We start from the raw sequence: 14,846 nt of genomic DNA, 5'->3' as shown, positions 1-14,846 counted from the left end.
CAGAAAGACACAGGTAAAGTTTATGGAGATCTTGAAAAAGACTGAGTGATGACATCAAGGAGAGGATGTGAATACACAAACACCCAAGACTATTCCCTGATTTGTCTTAGTATGGCTGATGAAATACCAAAGTAATCGTCATATTGCAGGTGCTCTGCAGAAAAAAAAAAATTCAGCTCTGAAAAAGTCACCTTGTTCAAATGTTCTGACGGCATGAAATACTGCAAGCTGTAAGAGAAACAATAACATACATGTAAGTGTACATGATGAAAACAGAGAACTCTTGAAATGTTCCTTTCTTCCCTGTCTTTAGGTAATTATTTTTTTTTAAATTCATAGATCATAGACTTAGATTCACCCATTAAAGGACTTAAGGGGTGGATTAATGGCCTGAGATCTTTTATTTCACAGCTTGAGCCTGACACAGGTTTTTAGGGGCTGACATTGGCATTTAGACACTTTGATAACAATATTGAACACTGTGTGCTCAACTCCAAACAACCTAAACTGGCCATGTCTATGTTTTCTAAAATGATAATGATAATATTAACTTTTCTGCCTAACAACCCTTGTTTTGTTGGAGGACCAACTGCATCTTCAATGTTAAGCTAACAAAGTGGAATGACATACTGGCATGACTTTTGTGAAAGACATAGGCAAAGTACTACTTTAGTTATTAGCATGGTCACAGTAAAGAACTAGTTAGTGCAAGATCATAGTCTGTTTTAGGTACAGATCATAGTCATGATAAAAAAGTACTTCAGCTGAAGACAGTTTACAGCCAGGTGAACGGTCTATAATCAGTCTATTTAGAACTATAATGTTCACATGGCCAGAAATGTGTGTTTGCACATGTACTACTGTGCAGCATTGTTCCTTGCCTGACAACACTGTGTTGCACCAAAAGTTGCGCCAGGCTAGATACTCTGTAGAAAGGTTTTATTAAGAGGTAAAGAACCTGTTTAGGCACAGATTGTGAATCTGGTAAAGAGCTACTTTCCTTCGATGAAAGAATTACTTTATGTAAAGATCATGGGTCATAGTAAAACCTGAACATGTAGGTCGGGGTTAACACTTGGCTTAGGTAAAGAGTCTACTGATGGTAACAAACGTCTTCAGGAAAAGATCAGGGCTATGGTCATTATTAAAAACAGTTACTGCGGATGATTGGTAAGAGGTATAAACAGTCTTGAATGTCATATACATTCTTTGTACATCTAACTCAGGCCTCTTTTCTGCTATTGTAGGTTTATAAAACTGTTAAACTGGATAGCTCATAGTCTGCTCATCTGTACATTCAACCTAGGTGCACACCCAGCTGCTGGGTCTCTGGGGCTCTGCAACATTCTGGGGATGTGAGTATGGGTCAGTGGGTTGGTGGATGAGCTTCATCCCCAGTCTTATACTGCAGCTGTGCCACTTCACTGTTTGCTGTAGTGGACTTTTCAAACACAAGGAAAACAGTGATGTTCTTCGGTGTTTTGTCTCTGTATTGTATTTTCACAGTCACATTCACACGCTATACTGTATATTTGTGCAGAAATCTGCAGGGATCTCACTTATCTCACTGCCCTGTCATCAGCAATTCAACAGCTTCTGTTTTTCACAGGAACACAAATGCCCACACTGATATTCCGCACACACAAACACGTACCGCACACGGAAAGACAGGAGATCAATACGTGGCCTTAGCAGAGTGCCCTGCTCAGCTGATGACCTCATCTAAACAGCCCGTTAAAAAACATCAATAGATGGCAGACAGGCGGGCCCAGGTTGTCAGTCATTGTAGTGGACAGTAGCACGATTCACTCAGTCTCTGTTAATACAGTAATCTGTGCTGGTGGTGATTCTCTCTCAAAAGGTAATAATGCGTGGAAGTTCTTTCTCTTATCAAGTCAGAGAAGAGGAGTGGTGGCTAAATAATGAGTTACAGTGCTAAATGATGGAAGTGTGTGCAGTTATCCTTGTTATTCCGTTGTTTTCTGCATCACCGCCACATTAACAGGAGGACTCTGACAGCGCCCCTACCGGCCTGTTCTTTTCCCCAGGTACTTTCTGGCAACAGCTACTTTTGGCCCGCATTCTGGTCTTTGGCAGCCTGGGGCACTATTTGGCAGAGCGCTGTTGTTCCTACTTAGTGTATTGGAGCTACCTCTGCACCGAGTGGAACACTGCAGCAATCTGTGGCCTGCAGCAGCGCTACTGCAGAGCAGGAGAGGAGGAAGAAAACCATTCACACATGGCTTTGATTTTTCAGCTCTCTCTGTGGGAGTTTATTCTTTTTTTTTTTTTTTTTTTCGGAAGTTTTTGTTTTGTCCCTCGATTAGCAGGTCTTACTGTTCCTCTGCTTTTGGTTGCCGTTATTAAAAATGTACCTTTTGTCTGCCTTATAAATGCACTTACCAAAAATCCACTTTTGACTTATTAAACAGAAGTAGCCTCAATCTAGATGCTCTCACACACACTTACTGTGCAGCAGGTTTTAAACGGTGACTTGAGGCTGTTTCAGTACAGTAGTCAGTGTACGGATGGGTGACTCCCTCAGCCCCTGAGTCCTGTCGCTTTGTGACAGCACCTCTCCTCCTCCGCCTCCTGCCTTCCTGTCTCATTGTTCTACCTTGGGTATTCGTTGGCCCGTGTCATTATAGCGCAGTGGGGAGCTCCAGGCATTACATTAGCTTGTAACTCGTCTGTTGTCCCTCCACCCGTCCTCCAGCCTCTCCTTATGCCCAAGTATTTCAAGCACAAACTGCCTTGCTTAGCAGATTAAATTAGCCAAAAACAGACGTCTTTCTCACTCTAAAAGAGCTGCGGCAGCAGCTAGTTCTTCTAGTGTACATCGCCTAGACAGCAAACAAGATCCAAACTTAAACTGAATGGATGTATTTATGACTTGTGGACTTGACTTGTGATTGATGGGATTAAATTTATTGATTTATAATGAAAAGACATCAAGACTCTTGTTTTTTATCCCTTTGTTCCATCGATCCTTACTGATTCCTCGTGGTCCAGCTTTGCTTATCCAGCAATTACTCTCAGAATGCTTAAGTCTGAAGTTGCTTGTCAACAGTAGGCTGCTCTGTCTATCTGTCTTTTATTTAAATTAAATTAAATGGATAGTGGTAGGGTGGGCTTTAGCCAGAAACCTATCCAGCGATATTTCTTTGATGTACAGTATCAAATATATTTATTTTTAACAAACACTACATATCTAGAGGTTGCATCTGTTGATGTAGAGCTTACACAGTACAAAAGTAACTCAGCACCCTTAATCTATAGGAAATCGGTGTGTTAAATAGAATTACACAGTATAAAATGCTAGTACAATTTACAGTCATCATTTCTTGCCGGTCTCAAGGTATAGTTTCATATTTTATTTTGAGGACTTTGTTCTTACTGTACTTTGTTGCTGAGAGGCAGGTAAGAAGATGGAGATCAGTGTCACATGCAGGATTTGAATTACACAGTGGCTTTTAGGAGAGTCCTATTTTCTGAAGTGCACCTCGACTTCCTAAGTCACAAGTCACATTCACATGCATATATACAAGTGCGAAATAACAGGGTGACTGTGAGAAACACTTTTCTGTTCTTCTAATAATAACATCATAAGTTGTTGCAGGAAGTGTCAAAGCCTAATCTGAACAAACAGAGGGACACAGGTAACACCTTTCTCCTTCTCATACACAGCCCTTGAAGAACAACTCAGAACCTGAACAAACAAGCTTAGCACTATTTAGCTGACTTGTTTTTAACCACAGTAATCCATTAAATTTCCTGATGTTTCAGTTTTTTCTGTGCATTGCAACAAAAAAATGAAAATTGAATTAGGCCTGAAAGTTCACTTTACAAGTTTACAAGAAACCAAACTAAGTGACTTTTCATGACCATTTCAGGCAGCATGCAGCAAGCAGTGCTGTCCATGGTGCTGAAACAACAGCACCTTTGGTCAGCCTGATGAAAACAGACAAGATTAATTGGATCGCAGCTCCTGGTTTTTACCTTATGTCAGGAGACTGGTCGTGTCCTTAGCGCCCCCTTGAACCGTGATCCTGTGTGTTTTCAAAGTATCAACACTTACTTGTAACCAGTTATTATCAAACAAAACCCCCAAAAATTCCCACACAAAAATGATCACAGCTCCTGAACCATACCTGAAATACAAAATAGGCTTTAAGCAGCAACAGAGCAGCAAAGGTGAAATTTCTGACAATCTAATACTAAAAAACTGTCTCCAGAGTCTGATCACGGACAATTTGAGTAACAAAGATAATAAGAGAAAAGCCCATGGATTGTCTGCACAGCAGCTCTTAAAGAGGAGGAGGTGAACACTGATCACCATACTTTACACTAAGCCATAAGTCCTGTTAGACAACTGTGAAAAAATGTTTTTTTACTATTAAAAAAGCAAAAAATTGACTATTCATTATAAAAGCAGTCATGTTGTTGCAGCTCTAGGAGACATGGTGGATGTAGCTGTGTTGAACAACACAAAAACAATATTATAGGAAAGGCTGTATGTGGCCACACTACTTGATGAACACTAAACAGACCACTATAGGATTCAAGGCACATTTAAATCTATCATAATATTTCTTATAATACTGTCGAGACTGTATTGTTGAGCTTGTGCTGAAGCTGATCTTTGACACTTACTAAATGCCGCCTTTGCAGGGAGGGTGAAAGTGATAGAGAACTGAGACAGCAACTGGGCTGAGAGGTGCAGAAAAACAGACGACGAATGCAGCCAGACAGACGACGGGCTAAAGAGCACGAGACAAATGAGTAGAAACAGGGAAAACGAAGTGGAACAAAAAGGAAAGAGAGGGAAATCCACAGAGGGAGGTACTGTATGCTGAGACATCGCAGCTACTCTAGCACACTGAGGTGAAATGCACTGCACCACTTCCTACTGTCTGAAACTACAGGACCACATACAGGCCGACTATCACCTAAACCTCTCCTTTCATCTATACCCCCCTCACATATACACACACACGTATTTACACAACCTGTCCACTTAAACCCACACTTTAAATGTGTGTGTGTGTGTGTGTGTGTGTGTGTGTGTGGTGTACTCCATTCTGCTTCATTCTCCTCCTGGGGAGCACTATGCTAATATCCAGCCAGGCTATTTGTAGTGAAGTCACCTTTACAAGGGACACTGTGTATGTGTGTGCCTTTTCTGCAGTGTAAGAGAGGACATCCCGAGTGCTGCGTCACTGCTACAGAAGGGACAATGTGATGCTATTTATGCTGGTATAAGCGTGTACAACACATGCAGTAGAATGTAGAGTTACGCAGCAGACATGGAAATAACTACATTTACTTCTGTCCTTCATTACTGTCCTGCACATTCAGGCCTTTTCAAACAGTTCTCCAAATGTGTGCAGTCCTTCAGATGAAAAGCAGTTGGAGATTATCTTTCTATTTCTTGCTGACTGCATGGTCGTGTCATGTTTACATTCAACAAATTAGCTTTGCCTAATAGAAATATAATTGCTTCTTGACTTACATTACCTCACAAAGTGCAATACTTACTAAACCCCCTGGTTAAAGTGTTAAATATAGTGTGTTAATGTATTAAAAAGTCAACACAGGTTGGAGTATTTCTTGTGCCTTGAGGTATCAGGCCACATTTTTATGGGTCACACTGCAAAAACAATGGATGCTACAAAGCAACTCAATAGTGTCTTTCTCTGCCAGACTTGGTTTCGAACTCCAAACCAAGACATCGCATCAGAGAGAGAAATATAAATACAAACATTTGTTATTTCAAAACATCATTGTTCATCCTTCACTATGTGTTCTGTGATGCGTCCAGATTTCTCTCCATAGTTCTGTTAGTAGTCTTCTGTCTTCTCTCCACTGGCATATAGGCCAGTGTGAGATCAGTATGATGAGCCCGGTCAGGCTAAATGACTCTAATTAGAAGCTTTTGATCCTTCGTCCCAAGCTGAGAGCGATTTCTTTCTCTCTTTTTTTTCCCATTTCATTGTCTTTTGTCCGATTCCCTCTATTATTTCTCTTTTTCTTACAGGACAAGTAGGTGGCAGTCAGTTGCATCTACTCGCTGTAACATCAGTGGTCACATCCTCTGTGTGACAGGTATGGGAGGATGTGATTGGTGCATTAGCTTCCAATAGCTGTCTGTATAATAATTATACTTTATTGATCCCCATGGGGAAATTGTCAGATACACTTAAATGATGTGCTACTACTATGAGGTTATTGTTTCTTGTTCAAGGACACCTCGACATGTGGCCAGGAGGAAGTTGGTTTCTCTGTTTTTGGTTAAGTGATATTCCCTCTTACTTAAATTAGTTCTGTTTCTTATTTTCAAACTGTGAAGTCTATTTTTTGCTCAATAAACATCAAAGCAATAAACATCTTTGCTATTGCACTTCAGTAGGTCACGGTTGTGGCTGCTTGGCACTATGTGAAGATAGACGTTTTTCATGTTTTGCCCTGGCCACACCTGAAACTATTCATGATCGGTTTTAGTCTTTTTATGGGATTTGTTGACAGTAACAAAAATGTTGAAGATCACGACCTAATCCATTAACATCTTGCTGACTTGCACTCAGGCTGTTTGCTCGGTCTTCACCAGCTACTGTAAAAAAAGGCTTGAAGCTGCAACAGCTGATCACTTTGGGAATAAAATAACCACGATAAGCATATACCTGAAGCACATTAACTATAACCTGATAAACTCATTATGAGGAATGTGTTAGCAAACAATTACCTATTTGAACATCCCACACACACAGAACAACATTTGCATTCAATGTGAGTTGGGTTTCTGTTCTCCAAATGAATATTCACTCTCTGTTAACTCTCCACCAACTCCAACCAAATAATTTGTCTGTTGTTGTTGTTGTTGTCTGTCTGCAGCTAAAAGCTCCACAATGTTCAGCAGCTAATTGCTAACTTTGTCCGTCTGCTGGTGCTACAGAGCTTGTTTGCTGAAAATAGCAGCCTTGTGAAGCTGGAAACAAGGTGGCTGAGAGTGAAGCCTGGGAGGTGCATAGGAAAAGAAAAGGCTTGAAGTGAGAAAGGAAGAAAGAACAAGTAGAAATGAAGGAGAAGGGTATAAGAGAGAGACAGAAATAGAGGAGAAAAGAGCCGAGACAGGAGGGAGGAGAGGTATTTAGTGATGGCGAAGATAAAGGCTAAAGAAACAGGCGATTGTTCAGGGCTGGAGATAAGGAAAAAGATTTAGGTCATTCTGTTTGACTGATAGCAATGAAGTAATGTGGTGGAGAGGACGGAGCAGGCGGGTGTGAAGGAAGAGTAGGTAGAGGGAGGAAGAAGAAGACTGGTTGAGAGCGTTCGAACATGTTTGTTCAATAGTTTTCGCTACTGTTTAATCATAGCTTAAACATCTGTGCACATCAGTGAGGGCTGTATGAAGTTATACAGAAAATACACACTGCTCACAGATAGTAGTCCTGGATGTTTTGGTGACACCTGTGGTTACCGTGGTAACTGCACGACTACATCTAACACTCGCTGATGAGTTACTTCATCATACGAGCAGCTGGTGTATCTGTCCATGATGTTGTTTTATTAATAATGTATTATGAACTTTAAATGAAGTAGCAGCAGAGAGAGAGAGATGTGGTTTAACATTATTTAATCTTAACTACTTAGCAACTTAACTAACGTTAAGGCCATAGTGGAGAAGAGAAAAGTTAAATAATTATAGAAAAAAAAAATCCTCTCCTAACCTTCAAAATATTTTTGTCTTGGCAGTTTTGTTTAAAGGTTAATGCACTTTGTGCAGAGTAACCTGTTTTGAAAGCAGCGTCAAATGAAAATCTGAATCCCAGACACAGCAGGCTAGACCACTAATCTCACCAATATTTCTTGCATTCGGATATACTTGTGTATTTCATTCTGGTTGTAAGACATTGGTGCTGTCTTCACTGGGAAAATCCATGTGTCATTAGTAGTGAGGTGAGCTTGATTATTTAACTCTCAGCTGATCATAGTGGTAGCCAAAGCCTTTGTACCAATCAGTCAGACAGTCAGATTCTTTCACCAGCCAACAATGATGCCAAATGACGGCTGGTTACCTGCCAAAGTGTCTGGCAAAGCAGATAGAATCACCAGCCAGAGACACATTTGGGAAGTATTTGGCTGATTAGAAGGTGTTTCCCACAGGAATCTCATGTGCAGGTTGTAATCTGGCAGAGTCAGAAAGCTAACGTACTGGACAACATCTATGTAGTTTGATATGCTAAGTTCAAAGACCAGTTGATTAGTTGGTTAGGGTTAGGAAAAAAGATGTTTGGGGTAACATAAAGCTACTATGAAGTTATAAGTAGGTGTGCTACCTATTGACCTAGTGACCTACCTACCTACTGGTAGAACAATAGGTGCCCCACTGAACCATAGCTATGGGCCTGATAATGAACAATAACAACCATTATCTGAATCTGCTGTATTTTACAGGGGCAGCATGCTGGTGGACCTCGGTTTAACACTGGTTGGCCAAATGCCTTTCTTTACCTGTAAGCAGTGGGAGTTTGCATGTACTCCTGTGTGTGTATAGGTTTTCTCCAGGAAACAGGATACCCCTTGGAAGGAGATGGTGCATGACACAGTGGAGGAGCACATATTGTAGAAGTCAGTCTTCTCTAACCATTACCAAGTACTTATGGAATATAATATAATATTGTGACATACTTGGGGGCATCAGATCAATAAATCTATGTGTTGTTTATGGACAAACAACATACTTTGCAATTGAATTTGTATGGAATGTGTATCTTATCACCCTCGTGTACATAGTGTCACACACCTACAGAAACACTAGAACAACACAAGCAGTAACAACACAGACAATATAAATAGTCGTATTTAGTCTGTTGTGTTTAAGGGAACTCATAAAGGAACTCCAGTCTACAGTGTATGTGTCACCACTGATGTTCTGATGTCAGATTTGATCAGATTTACAGCTGACAAAGGCGATACCATTGTACAGTTTGTCATGCAGGGTGAGCATGGCATGTTCTATTTAGAAACATAATGACCACGGTACGGTACTTCAAGTCCAACAGCTTTCAGTTTGGGTTAGTGCTGAATTAGCAGTCTGCTTACTTGACTGGCTTTTTTTGCGTCAATGGGAAGACAAAAGCAACTCCCAAATGTCTAATAAATAAATACTATGATTGGCCCACATCTCCCTTTGTAATGTTGTGTTATTCAAATACAGTATATAAAGGAAAAGGGTTGGATGTAACTTTCCTGCATTAACAAAATGCAAAAATACCAAAATAAAATAAGCCAAAGCCTGAGTGATACTGACCAAAACAGAGTGAGACTGAGGCAGCATACAGTTAGATTAGGATCTCACTAAGCTGAGATGTAAAATTAAATGAAAGGATGTTTTTGCTGTGTATCCTTCTGCTTTTAATAACGCTCTAACACCCATAAAATGCTCAAGAGTCTCTGTGTGTGTGTGTGTGTGTGTGTGTGTGTGTGTGTGTGTGTATGTGTGTGGTTATGTATGTGTGTATCCAGGGCAGCTCTAGATAGCAGTGTTAAATTAGACCATGATAATAAGCTATGGGAGTTGATGTGCTCTCTGAGGATTAGAGAAAGACTTCATCTGTCTGTCTTCATCACTGACCTGACACACACACACACACACACACACACACACACACACACACACAAACCGTATAACTGAAAGCATACTTGCACATGTAAACACAAATGTAAACAGATGTAGTGGTTCACTGTAGGCAAATACACATATAGTAGCCTACAGTGGAAATATTGCACTTGAAAACATAAGCCCAAGTGTACAGTATGTGCACACCATGTTAGCATGCATACACACACACACACACACACACACACACACACACACATGCACACATATGCACATCCACATGCAGTGGGAAGTTGACCTTCATAATTGACCCAACAGAGAGTTGCCATGTGATATGTGAACATGTGAGATATACAGTAGTAAGTGGCTTTGTCTTGACTGATTTGTTGAGTTGCAGTAGTGTAACTAAGGTACAGTATATTTTTAATATTAATGATGCTGAATCATATGTGCTACTGTCACTCTACATGCTGAAACTGCACACAACACAATGTCACATTTCATAGTATGTGGCAATAAGAGGAGGCATAGGAGGATGAAAGAATTAATGAGTGTCTACCACTCGTGTTATAATATTTGAAATGATGGAGGAATAAATGCTACAAACATCTGTTTTAGCAGTCCCAGTTGGGAGATGCTGGGTGAATAAGAAGCTAATTTGGAGCTAGTCACAAGAAGGAGCCACCCAATACCTGCCATGCCAAAACGTCTTGCATCTGTGCATTTCCTTGCTGCTGGGTTCATTCCAGTGCACTGTAGCAGTTGCTGATGCAGTCTTTCAAAGTAGGTTTACTGTGTGTTGTCCAAAGTTCTGAAATCCTTTTTAATGAGAGCTTACTTGTTACCTAAAGTTTCTGCACACCCGGAACACACTGAACAAGGCCAAACATGGCCAACAGTCATAGGAGAGATAACCATATTACATTTCTTCTTGTAATACTGAGATTTCATTGCTGTAACTTGCTCACATTGAAAATCTAGGTGGCTTACATTTGACAGACTAGTATGTGTTTTTTTGTGAGGCAGGGGAAAGAAAAAACTAAATGATATCTTCTATTCTTGAGAAACACTAGCCACACATTGAGGCACTGCATAAAGTGCATGGAGAGAAAAGTGTGGGAGTGAGGGGCATACACAAGGAGGACAAGGAATAGTAGTGGGTAGAGGGGGCGCTGCAGAGGAAAAACAATCTCATACACATACCAATATATAAACGGCATAAAGGGATAGGATCAATGATGATCATAGATCCTACTCTAGGTACGGCATATCTAAACGCACAAGTACAGATCAATTGACATTTTTCATGTTCTTAAATATATGGTTTTCATAAGGTGCTCACAGTAATCAATAAATCTCCCATTTCCTTTGCATACAGTGTAAACAAACACACACGCCCTGTGTACTTTACCACACTCCATGCATCATCCTTCCCTCACTCTATCACTGACTGTGCTGTTATCAGTGGGATTGCAGCAGTCAAGATATTTGCTCTGAATTAACAGCATTCCTACACACAGTGTGTTGTTAGCACCCTCTATCTGCTGTCTGTTGGCACAAGCAGTGCTGTCCACATGCTGCAATGGCCCAAACAACTGTTCCACCGACAGCAGTCACGTAAACAACAAAGTGCTAATCATACAAGTTTAAACCATGCAGGTAAATGTTAGTGTGCAGGTGTGGGCCTTTCCCCTCGTGTTACCTGAACAAAGAGAGATGATGTGTGCTTCGTGCATTGTAACACTTTTCTCCCTGTTCTCTGTTTGTCTCTTTCTGCAGTACGTGGCATTTGGCTCACTCTTCTTTATCCTGCTGTCCATCTCCACCTTCTGCCTGGAGACCCACGAGGCCTTCAACACCATCTACAACAAAACGGAGAATGTCACCGTTGGCAACGTGACACATGAGGAGGTACAGTGGCATTGTAGTCTTAGAGATGTTAGTGCCACCATTAAAGGGACAATTCAGCAGACCTGTAATGCTCTTTAAGATTTGTGTGCTGTGGTTGTTAGCAAGTTACTAAGATGATGCAGAGGATAAGTTTGGAAGTGTAGTGTATTAGAGCTACCTAATACCCGAGTCAGTACTGCAGTACTATTAGTAGTATCTTGTGCCTGCAGGCATATGGAGTATTGTGTAATGAATGTATAAGTCAACAAGTGGAGGCATAGAATGCAATCACCCTTTATTTTTATTTCCCCCTGCAGATCGTGTATGAAGTGGTGACAGATGGCTGGCTGACATATGTGGAGGGCGTCTGTGTCATCTGGTTCACCATTGAGGTGATGCTGCGCGTCATCTTCTGCCCTGACAAGGCAGAGTTCTTCCGCAGCGCTCTTAACATCATAGACTTTGTGGCCATTGTGCCCTTTTACCTGGAGGTGGCACTGAGTGGCCTTTCCTCCAAAACAGCCAAAGACGTGCTGAGCTTCCTGCGCGTGGTGCGCTTTGTTCGTATCCTGCGTATATTCAAGCTGACCCGCCACTTTGTCGGTTTACGGGTCTTGGGCCATACTCTGAGAGCGAGCACTAATGAGTTCTTGCTGCTTATCATCTTCTTGGCGCTGGGCGTCCTCATCTTTGCTACCATGATCTACTATGCTGAACGCATTGGTGCTGACCCAGATGATCCAACAGCTGCGGCCCACACCAACTTCAAGAACATCCCCATTGGCTTCTGGTGGGCAGTGGTGACCATGACCACACTGGGCTATGGGGATATGTACCCAGAGACATGGTCGGGAATGCTTGTAGGTGCCCTCTGCGCCTTGGCTGGTGTGCTGACCATTGCCATGCCTGTGCCTGTCATTGTCAACAACTTCGGCATGTACTACTCCCTGGCCATGGCCAAGCAGAAGCTCCCCAAGAAGAGGAACAAGCACATCCCCCGAGCGCCACAGCCAGGTAGCCCCAACTACTGCAAGCCGGATGCCCTAGCCATGGCAACCGCCTCACCGCACAGGCTGATGGGCAATGTGATTGGGCCTGGCATGGTGGGATCTGGCAGCATCATGGGTACTGGCGACTGTCCACTGGCACAGGAGGAAATCATTGAGATCAACAGGGCAGGTGAGTTAATGGCAAGAATTTGGATCATGGATGTACTCTGTAAGAGTTTCAGCGTGTCAATATTTGAGAAGCTAGAAATAGAAAGGGACTGGTGGTTTTACTTGAGCATTGACTGAAGCTACTATTAATTAGTTCCCACAATAGCCCCTTCTTTCTACAAAACAAAGGCCTCTGAATCATGTATCTAAATTTAGTCATTAGCGTCTCTTACCCCAGAATTCTTGAATATCATTGGAAAGTCACTAAAAATGGCTTGAATTTGACTGTGCTTATTAGAAAACAGAAGTCATGGTAAATGTTAGTATATTAAAGTATGTTATGAACTTAAATAATGTTTTGAACATGAGATGACATGGTTGAAAAATTATTTGTTTTGACTTTATTACTATTACAGTTCAAATTCTATAGTTAATATCTGGAGTGGCCATAAAAATAGTTATATCCAACTGTCAAGGTTTCTCCCTTTTCTTATCAAACTGATGACCAGAGGTCAGATTTCAAGCACTGAACTGATGTGAGAGGCAAGTATCTAACAGATTTTGAAGCTGTAAATAACTTGCTGATGTCCTCGTTCTTCCTAGAGTGGAGTGCACTAAAATAGATTTTAATTTACTATGGGTGAGAAAGCTGAAAATAATGTGTATCACGACGAGTCCATCTCCCCCAGTCAGATGCCATACAACCAAGGCTGACATGTTCAGATAATCCTACATTCTGTCTGTATAGATATACTGTACAGTAATTTCTGCCTATTGAGTCATTAATTCGGTCCATTTCAGCTCTGCTCTGCTGTTTTAATGGACATGTCCATCAACTGCGCTGTTCCACAAATGTGTGTGTGTGTGTGTGTGTGTGTGTGAGACGTGCTGCTTGTGATTGAGTTGTGTTGTGTGCCTTTACAGGATTTAAGGTTTATAACTCAGAATAGTTCTGAGATTAGCTTGCTACCACAACATCTAACACACAAACTGACAGTGTGTGTTTAAGTGTATGTGTGTATAAGTGTATGTTGCGGCATCTTGTCACATCTTTAAACTGACACAAATACTTCTTTTGAGCAAACTGTCATCTAGACAACTCATCCCAGGATATAAGCGTGCAATTGAGAACAATTTAATTTGTTTATCTGAGACATCATTACTGAAGTAAGGTGAAAGTGAACATACCATCTACACTGGCGCCTGTGCTATTGTTTCTTCACTAACGTCTACATCAATAATATAGAAACCTACATGTTTGATTATGTCTGTTAGGATCGAGTAGAGATTCTCCAGTAGCTGACATCAATGATATTCCACTTTAATATATTTCTGCATTGGCTTCACCCTGCATGGGCCTACAGCTGTGGTATGTTCAGATTAATTTCACTTTTCCATGTGGATGATTACAGATCTGACAGACCACGAATCAGACTTATAGCATAGGTTCACCATTTTCCAAGTGCGCCATTAGTCAATACTCATATCATCATTTCCTCCTGCTACAGCAGCAGGGCACACCAAGCACAAAGCAAGACTTTACAGTACGAGACCCAAGCAAGTGGTAAAACAACCAAGCATCTGCACAACAACAGAGTAGCGGCCACTTTCTCCAGCACCGTGCCTTAAGCCAAAAAAACGCGAGGAGAAATCGGTGATATCATAAATGCAGTAGTTGACGTTACCACTAAAGATGAAACGCTAGTCAGCAGGTTGAAAATGTTGGATTTAAGCAGCTGAATCGTTCTTATGAAACCTTTATGAAGGCATCACAGCAGTAGAGGAAAATGACATCAGAAAGATCAGAACAGACTAATTAGAAGTAAAAAGGAACCTTGATGATGATTTGATTTATTGGGTGATACATGTCTATACTGACTGATTAAAAAATGTGTCATAGTAAAACAGTTTTCCATGTTGCCCAGTCCTGCGAGCTGTATGACTTGTATTGTATGTAGATGTTACACTAAGAAATATTGTGTCGGCAGTAGGTTTAGCAGCTACTGCTCCGGTGCCTTCAGGGATGGTACAGAGTCATCCGTGTTTCAAAAGCCCCCAACCCCCAAAAAGCTGAACAACAAAAATCGAGGTGTAAACCAAACCATGCGTGTGGACAACCGAGTTAGTTTGTAGCACAGTCTGACTCTGAGCCTTCCTTGCTATCCTTTGCTGTATGTGTG

At 41.3% G+C, this 14,846-nt stretch overlaps 1 protein-coding gene across 2 annotated transcripts in view; it reads left to right on the top strand.

The window, feature by feature from the left end:
• LOC113160664 (potassium voltage-gated channel subfamily C member 1-like) overlaps window positions 1-14,846 on the top strand; it is a 51,200-nt gene that overhangs the window by 16,374 nt on the left and 19,980 nt on the right. For both annotated transcript variants that reach the window (XM_026358041.1, XM_026358033.1), the window contains exons 2-3: window positions 11,399-11,530; window positions 11,827-12,688. In XM_026358041.1, coding sequence (XP_026213826.1) covers window positions 11,399-11,530; window positions 11,827-12,688 — 994 coding nt within the window. The remainder of the gene's footprint in view (window positions 1-11,398; window positions 11,531-11,826; window positions 12,689-14,846) is intronic.

Source organism: Anabas testudineus, chromosome 8, assembly GCF_900324465.2.
Source record: "Anabas testudineus chromosome 8, fAnaTes1.2, whole genome shotgun sequence".
NCBI lineage: Eukaryota > Metazoa > Chordata > Actinopteri > Anabantiformes > Anabantidae > Anabas > Anabas testudineus.
This window is presented reverse-complemented; position numbering and strand designations above follow the sequence as displayed.